Source organism: Zeus faber, assembly GCF_960531495.2.
Source record: "Zeus faber genome assembly, chromosome: 1".
Classification (NCBI taxonomy): Eukaryota; Metazoa; Chordata; class Actinopteri; order Zeiformes; family Zeidae; genus Zeus; species Zeus faber.
Window position 1 is genome coordinate 60,644,041 of NC_137193.1, and position 9,444 is coordinate 60,653,484.

The 9,444-nt window shown below is 43.5% G+C and overlaps 1 protein-coding gene across 1 annotated transcript in view; it reads left to right on the top strand.

The window, feature by feature from the left end:
- macf1a (microtubule actin crosslinking factor 1a) overlaps nt 1-5,084 on the top strand; it is a gene marked incomplete at its 5' end in the record, with an annotated part of 253,846 nt that extends 248,762 nt beyond the window's left edge. Inside the window, 3 exon segments of the mRNA XM_079998137.1 lie at nt 2,589-2,690; nt 3,578-3,689; nt 4,677-5,084. Coding sequence (XP_079854263.1) covers nt 2,589-2,690; nt 3,578-3,689; nt 4,677-4,936 — 474 coding nt within the window. The 3' untranslated portion in view covers nt 4,937-5,084.
- Nucleotides 5,085-9,444: the final 4,360 nt, after the last annotated feature.

The following is a 9,444-nucleotide window of genomic DNA, read 5'->3' on the forward strand; positions in this document are numbered from 1 at the left end:
AGAGAAATGGGCAAATTCACAATTTACAAAAAGGTTTTTTTAAGTTTATTTCAACGGACACAATACTGGGATGAAAGAACTATGGATCAATGCATTACCTAATAATGCCCGTTGCATGGTGCCAAAATGTAATCAATGTGAACTTTATTATATTAATTATTATGACGCCCACATTTTGTAATAACTATGTAATAAACATAATAAATGCAGTATTTCATAAGTTTTGCCGCATCTTGTAATAATCGACCCAAAAAACAACATTTCGCATATACTAAAAAGTGACTCTTGATGTAAACGAAAACAGCAACGTTGGTCTATTATTGCCTAATGTGTTGAATTAATATATATTCATGGAAAAAACTTACAACCCTGGCAGCAGGTGATAAAATACGTAATAAAACACATTATGTATTATTACAAGATGCATCAAAACGTATTGCTTTCATGACTTTTATTACAAAATGTGGGTGTTATTCCATAACAATAAAGGTGAAAACATTTTGACAAATTAGTTATTATATAATGCGTTTATAATGTGTCTCTACTCTAACCCGTGATCCCCACACACACACACACACACACACACAAACACACACACACACACACACAAGCTGCCTCACCCTCCTTAAAGACGTTGGAAGGAGCCAGTAAACCCATAACCACCATGTTGTGTGTCCTCATGTGTTATTTGAACTTCTCTTGTTCGTTGACTGTTTACATTGGATTTGTCAAAAGCACTGTGTGTGTGTGTGTGTGTGTGTGTGTGTGTGTGTGGGTGTGTTGCTTTGATGTTTTTTCTTTGTATATTACTTATATTCATATAGTATAAATAGTGTATTACTTATATCTTTATAGGCTTATATATACTGTATTAAGTGTATAAGTTATATTCATATAGTGTATTACTTATATTCATATAGTGTTATATAGTGTATTACTTGTATCTTTATAGTGTTATATATACCATATATAGTGTATTATTTATGTTCATATAGTGTTATATAGTGTATTACTTGTATCTTTATAGTGTTATATATACCATATATAGTGTATTATTTATGTTCATATAGTGTTATATAGTGTATTATAGTGTTATATCTATACAGTATAGTGTATTACTTATATCTAATGTTATATATAACGTATATAGTGTATATTTATATTCATATAGTGAAATTACTTATATCTATATAGTGTTATATGTACTGTATATAGTGTATATTTATATTCATATAATGTTATATAGTGGACTACTTATATCTTTATAGTGTTATATCTATACAGTATAGTGTTATACTTATATAGTATATTTTATTCCTTATTTTGATGAAGTCAATATTGTGTATTATGTATATCTATATAGTGTACTAATTATGGGATTTAAATTACTGAATAAATTGCCCTATTGCAGTGGTTCTCAAGGTGGGGTCCGGGGCCCCCACAGGGGTCCTGCCAGAGGTTCCTGGGGGTCCCCAGCAAAATGATCACACTTAAACCAAAATACTGACTTTTCTATGTTATAATTCTAAATAGAATAAATAATTTGCTTCCGCCACTGGGTCTGTGTGTCGCCTGTTGTGTTGCGTGTTGCCGTGGTTACCTCCCGTTGTTGTCGCACATCAGAAATCACTTGCTTCCTTAACTGTGAGACTTTTTGTTTTATTTGTTGTTTATTTGTCGTTTGATTTTCTTTGCTCTGTTTGTTTGTCTCCCCCCTCCTTCCCTCCATCCCTCCGCGTCCATCATCCAACCCCCCCCCCCCCCCCCCCCCCCCCCCGCTGCTGCTGCTGCTGCTGCTGTTAACCTGGCTCCGAAAACATGTCCCTCCGCGCTTCCCTTTGGTTCTGTGTTTAAACAACAAAATGAAAATAAAACGACAAAAATGAACAAAATTCTCATCCACTCTCGCACGAAAAACTCTCGCACCTTACTTCCTGCCAACTTTCCCAACTGCCTGCCTCCCCTCCCGCCCTCCCTCCTTGCCTCTTCTTCCCTTCCTTCCTTCCTTCCTCCCCTCCCTCCTTCCTCTCCCCTTCCCCTCCACCAACTCCCCCTTCCATCCTCCACATCCTCTTCCTTCCACTCTCCTCTTGCCTTTGTTCGTTCGTTCGTTCCACACTCCCATTCCCCCTCCTCGGCTCTTTCTTTCCCTCTCCTTATCTTTGCTGATACCCGCTCTTCTTTTTCCTTCTTTCCCTCCTCTCCTCTGTCCTTCCTTCCTCCCCTCCTTCCTGCTCTCCTCTTTCCTTTGTTTGTTCCTCCCTCCCTCGTTCCTTCCTTCCTTCCTTCATTCCTTCCTCGCCTACTTCCCTCCTCCCTCCTCGCCTCATTTACCCCCCTCACCTCATGTTCCCTGGTTCCCCCCCTCCCCTCCTCCCTCACCTCTTTACCTCCCTCACCTCACCTTGTTTACTGACATTCCCCTCCTCTTCCCCTTCTTCCTTTTTATCCTCCCTCCTCTTGCCCTTCCTTGCCTCCTCTCTCCTCCTCTCGCCCTTCCTCGGCTCCTCTTCACCTTCCTTGCCTCCTCCCTCCTCTCCTCCTTCCTTCATCCCCTCCTCCTCGCCTCCCTCCCTCCTCCCCTCCAGTCCTCCCACACCCACTCTCGCGACTACGCCAAGCCGTGGCTGGCACACAGTAAAACTCCGACGCCAACCAAGTGCCACTGCTGCCCCGAGCACGGCTACGAGGTAACACACCCGCCCTACCTCACCCGACCCCCATCCGGAACCCCGGCCACTAACTCACCCCTCAACCCCCACCCACCCCCCACCCCAGCGCCAGCTAACCCCAAACCCAGTCAGCGCGCTTATAGCAATAACTAAATTTTATTTATTTATTTATTTATTCAAACGAATGAAAGCTGTTATTTGGGGAAATGGAAAAATAGCAATTATAAAAACGTTGGTCTAAGATTTGACATCTGATACCAACAAAAGACTATTAGGGTTCTCAAAAAAATATATGTATATTATTCTATTTCAAGCATAAAATTGAAATTACTTGAATAAAATGGACATTTTAAGGAAACAAAGATGAAACGTGGAGGTTAAAGTCAAAAGTTTTGAGGATAAGAATTTACACTTTCGAGATTAAAGATGGAATTGGAATTGCCAGACTAAAATGTACGATTTTCTTTTACGTTTTTATTGTCTGTGTTTGGACATGTTTACATTTATTATTTGTTACATAAAGTTTTCTCAAAGTGTTAAAAATACTTTACTCTATAATACAGGGTTGTCTGAATGCTCTGTTGATCCTTTTCACACATATAGTTTAAATATGTGATTCCTCTCGTGTAACCAAGAGGACGGTGAAGTGAATGATAAGTTCCTTTCAAATGAAAAGGGAAAAATCTTGCGGACAGCCTCTAATATAATTTTGGATTTAGTTTGTGTTCTTTATAATTCTTTTCAGCCCGAGTCATGTCCTTGTGTATGTGATGCGACGTTCTTAGCAGCGTCGCAGCTGTTTCTTTCCGTCCCTGTAGCGGCGAAAGCGGCCCTGATCCGGCTCCAGTTAGCGTTAGTATTAGCGTTGTCGCTTTGTGACTTTTCCCCCCTCGCATCCCCCTCAGGGCGCGGCATCGGGCTCCAAGCTCAAGAGGCCCACCTTCCACTCGAGCCGAGGCTCCCTGACGGGCGAGAACGGAGGGACCACGCCCGCCAGCGGCAAATCTTCACGCACCGGTAAGGAGGGTCCCAAAACCTGGACCCTAAAAGGCCAAAGTCTGTTAAAGGCGACGCCCCCTGGTGTCCAGTGCAGGGTTGAGAAATGTTGAACTGTATGTTGACGACAAACCGTCAAATGAAACATGTTTACACTATATATTTTAAATGTACTGTATATATTTTCATATATATTTCTCGAGAATTTCAGCAATGTTGTCTAAAAACAAAATAAGACATTTAGTAATTATTTCCCCGACAAAATTTTCCCTCCATTTTTGTTCCGCAACAAGACAATTAATTCACAATTCAGGTGACAAACACTGAGACCAGTAGTAGACGAAACAGGACACTGGTATTTTAGTTTGTAGTTATTAGTTAGGGTTATGGTGCTGCTGTTCCAGTCCCTCTTGGTTCACAGCTACATTGACAAAAAGGTTGGTGCTTTGAGGCAGTAGGTGTCTGGCCGCCTGACACCTTCCCTCAAACCACGCCCTCAGAGTGAGACCAGATGGTCAGGAGCCCCGTAGAAGGGACACGTACGATGGATGCGTGGACCAGTAGGTGTTTCTATCGGACAGATGTATGTATGTGATCATAAGAAAAGGAAAAACAAACTGACACTGAGAAATCCATGGGAGTCCATCCCCATGGATTTAGTGGATATAAAGTGAATTAGTGAAACAAGAGGATACGAGGTGAAAAACGTCTCAGTTCTTGGAGTTCATTCTAGTAGCCAGAGTATAGGAACCAGAGAGGTTTACTGTGTTTACTGTGCGGTTAATGCCTTGCACAGGGGCAGTGGCACTGGACAGTTTGCAGGGATTGAACCACAAAGCAATTCCGTAGTAACTAATAGTTACCTGGTTTCTACCCATACCCAGCTCCTCTCAGGGCCTGATCAACCATTCTAACCCACTACTGTTTCCCTGTTTGTCCATCTCTATGTCTTCCCTTCTCTGCCTCCTCCTCGCTTTGTTTCTCCTCTACCCCCCACCCTCCACCCAGACCCCAAGCGGGCTGGCTCCACCGCCAGCGGCGCCACCAGCCGAGCGGGCAGCCGAGCGGGCAGCCGGGCGGGCAGCCGGGCGAGCAGCCGGCGGGGCAGCGACGCCTCGGACGCCTCGGAGCTGCAGGACTCGCGCTCAGTGTGCTCGGACGCGTCCGACACGCCGCGGCGGCCGGGAGGCGGCGCCAAACCCTCCAAGATCCCCACTATCTCCAAGAAGAGCCCCAGCCCCAAGACGCCCGGCGCGGGGAGGAAGTAGATCCAGGGAAGGAGCGGAGGGAGGATGTCGGGGAAGGAGCCGCCCCTCGGAGCCCAACAGCCGCACCCGCTCAAAGCACACGTTACAGTTGGGGAGTGAACGACTGTTGTCGGCCATTTTGGACGTCAGCCGTCACCGTCGGCCATTTTTGGTGGACCCACGGCTACGATCCAAACGTATTTATCTACAGGGCTTTCGTTTGACTCGTGCACTAAAGACTATGACTCGGATGGCGCCCCCTGGAGACTCCTCCGGAACAGTTCAAGGTCAAAATAACGTCTCTGGGTTGGAGGAGCCATGCCTGGTTTGCCTGTCTCCCCTTTGCAGCTCCCGCTTAGTTTTCTACCATGTCCCAGAAAGACGACATGACGCTGCCTTACTCCGTTACTGACTTTTAACCAAGAGAAAGAGAAACTAAAAATGACAACTCATTAGACACACATTTCATACCGAGGTGGTTTTGGGTATTTTTTTGGGGGGTGGGGGGGTTTCCACCATAACGCCTCACCCACAAAAATAAAGAAATAAAAAGTCAAATGAAACAATTGTGGGTTTCCCATATTGGTCATGAAATGTTAAAAAAAGAAATTTAACAAAAACAAAAAAGAGGAACATGCAACGACTGCCATGATGGTTTCAGTGGGTTGGGTGGAGGCTGGGTGGAGGGGTGTGGGGGTGTTGAGGTCCATCTTGCCACATCCTGCTTCAAAACGCACACGACCGGGACTAACACCCACACACACACATACGAACAATACCCACAAGCTCCAGATAAGCGCCGCCATGTGGCCGCAAGTGGAGCTGCCCTGAAGTGTGTGCACAACATGTTACAGCAACACTCGAGGTCAACGACTGTATGCAAAAAAAATAAAATAAAAAAAAATAGAAACGTATTCACAAATGTCCAGGTTTATTTTTATTTTTTGTTGTCGGTTATTTTTTTTTTTTTTTTCCTTATTGTTTCCTGGTTAATTTATAATCCGGTTGTTTGTAGCTAAAAGAGTTCTGGCTCTTTTTGTCATATCATAGCTTATCATCTCGGAGAGTGATTTGTGTTACAAAATAAATCAACAAGTTGTGATTTAATTTACGTTTAAATCACAGTGATATTTAAAACATCCGCCTCGATGTGCAGAACCACAACACTGACAGCCCTCATGCTGTTTTTTTTTGTTGTTTTGTTTCTATTTTTGTTTTTTCCGGCGAACAACGATTCCCGGATCATGACCAAAGGGGTTTGCCCTTGATCGATGTGAAGAAAGGAACAAACTGACAAATGACAGGAGGCCTGGGCGCGGCGCAGCGTGGCGTGGTCCTCCACCCCACTGCCCCCCACACCCCGCCATTCACAGCGTTTCTCCTCTTAGGCTTTTTAAAAATGAAACGGCGTCATGTCCGTTCCGTGTTGAAGTTTGTGTAAAATAAAAACCTGATAAAATAAAAATAAATGAAATTTACAGTAAATGAAAGAGAGAATCCATCTGACGGTGATTTGTATTTATTTATTGTCCTTTTTTTTTGGTGGGGAGGGGGGGGGTTCTCAACCTTCTGATGCTGTGCTGTTCTGTGTGACAAAGACAATATGGAGGAGAAGGAGGAGGGAGGGGGTGTGGGTGGAAGTAAATTGTGTAAAGGTAAAATGAAAAACTAAAATTATAAACTTGTTTTTGTTCTGTTTTTGTATTAAAAAAAATGCTTGCAGTAAAAAAACTGTCTGGTGATTAATTTGGGCAAACTGTGCATTTTAGAATACACATTTTGTTGAGAATAAGCCGATATTTGAGTGTAGACCTGTGTGAGTGCACGGCTCCTTCTGTTAGTTTTTTTTTTTATTCGTTTTGTTATTTGTGTTTTGTGTTTTGTTTACACATTTGCTTTAAATTCTAAAGGGTGAGGTTTTTGGTTTTTTTATATAGCCGCATTTTTGGGGATAAATCATTGTATCTCTTTATAAACTGCACAAGAGTTTTGTATTTAGCAAACAGACTTATTTTTATCACCACTTTAGTTTTTACTTTCAGCTGAAAGAGTTAAAATTTTAATCATTTTTGTTGTTAATTATAATGATGTGTATATGTTGTGTGTATTCCCACTGTCCGGCCCCAGACCACAGACTCGGCTCTGAGCGGAAATCTCTGGTTAATTGGGGCGGGGGAGCGATTAAACCACCACTGGGATCAGGACACGCCCCCCTGCATTCTGGGTGGATTTCTGTGGGCGGGGGAGTGTTTGGGGAGTGGTGTTTATTGGAGCAGTGGCTGTTTTGCTATGATGTATTTATCCATACCATTGCATTTATATCTGTTCATAGTACAACCTCACATAGGTTTTACTGCTGAGAAACGTACCACTCTGCTGCAGTTTCTCTCTGGGCTACAATGCTGTCCAATAGGGTAAATGTTTAAGCTTTAAAAAAAACGTTCTTAGAAATGGGAAACTTGTCATGTAATCAGTTCTCCTTTTAAAACATGGAAAATTTGCATCATAGTCACATAAGTCAACTAGAAAGGGTTGCAAGATCCAAATTGTAAAGCTGCACCAATTCATCAGTTCCAGCCAGAAAATAGTAACAGCTCTGTGTTCATCAGAACAAGATCAAGTTTGACTGCCACGTGGCACTTCAATGATTTATTGATGGAGAACTTGCGCGTGACGTTCAAAATTTTAACGTCGTCACATAATTTACGGCCTCCCCTCCAGCATCACCACCACCAGCCGCCACTGCGTTGAAATTACAGTAACATCAGTTTTTGTCTTTTATGCAAATGTAACCAGTAGGTTCTTGGGGACACCCATTTTGGCACCATTACGGCAGACCCACCCGTTGGTTCAGACCTGGGCAGGTGCAGTCTGTCATCCTGTCATAACGTGCAGAAGGTGGGTGTGTAATACACTGAAGGCCAGTGAGAAGCTGCAGCAGTAAGTACGTTTCTGAGCAGTGGCGCGTTTGGCGAGGTTGTTGCTACGAATAGTTAGAAAATGAAATAACGGGGACCAACATTTCAATATTAAGACCTAAGGAGTTGGAAAATAAAGAATCCCTCCATCATTCAGCACAAGAGACCTGTGCCACCTCTCGAGAGTTCGAGAATTGTCAATTGTCCCTGTGCTTTTTGGAAACCCCAAATTTGCCTACCCTGCGATGGACCGCCACCCCATCCCTTCACTGGGTTTGTGTCGTGGTTTATTTTATTTCGAGAAATGTCTCCAGATAAACAAGTGTTCCCTCCTCCCGTACAGGAAGGCTTGGGTTTCCAGAGCTGCTTCCTGTTTGTTTGTCTCGGCAGTCGGCACACGTGTACATCTGTGTGAGGGAAAGAGGAGAGTTTGAAAATAACCTCGTCCTGTTTATCTGGTGTTTCCATCGGAGGTGATGAGGTCCGATTAATTTTTTATTTTTTCCACCCTCTGCATCTGTGTGTCTGTTTACACACACACACACACACATATGTCCATACACCCTATTCCTCCCTGCAGGTTTTCTAACATTGTAAACTCCATTAAATTCAGGTTTGATTTGGGAAGCACTGATGCTGCTCATTCCGATGTCAAATCCCAAACTCTAAAGTGGTAATGTGTTAAAAATTCTAATTTTTGATACTTTATTCAGCTGGCACATTATAAGAAACAGCCATTCAATGTATTTGCGTCATGTGTGTTCTCCTCGGTATGATGTTTACATGGGGTCCTCCGCCTTTCCCGATAAGAATGCAAATATTGGGGAACTGAAACGCAGCAGTAGCTAGTTGTGGTCAATATGGATGAATATTCACAACAAAAGAACAACAGCGAGGATGAATTATATTTAAACTGCTTCCTTTTGTCTAATGTACCACCTATGGCTGCCCATGTTCTTGCAGCTTGTTGAATTCAGGATTCACTCTCTGGACAGCAGTACTGAAGGTAAGGTCCCTTGTTCATCAAAAATACGAATTAGATAACAAACTAATTATCCTGACTAATTATAATTTATATGGTGGACATTGTGTACATTGGGCTGTGAATTCTCTGATACAGACGGCATGTTTTATGAGGTGAACAGATCCAAGAAACATCCACGAAACACTACGTCACCTTGATGGAACCCCCAACCTCAATCGCTTCCTTCTCCTCTTCATCGTCTTTTACTTGTTCAGCCAAACCTCCCACACTGGTGTATACAAGGAGGAGGGGTGGGGGAGACTAGAAAAACAAGATGGCCAGAGCGCTTATGCCTGGCATGTGGGACTCGCCCTTTCGGGGTAAGGACAAAATGGCCGGTGAGGTCAGCTTGGTTTGGTCAGTGTTATTCGTGCCTTTCAAACTCACCACAAGTACCAGGGCCCGGCCTTTGAAGCCTGACGTGCACAAACACCAGCTCTGGGCTGATCCTCGCTGCTATATTTGAGTCACTCCTTCCCTCCAAAATCCTCTTGGCTGACACACACTGGGGTCCACTCAGAAACAGGGCATGTAGATGGGTGTTTACAGGAGGCGTGCGGCTGAGGAGGTTAGGTAAACTACCTGGC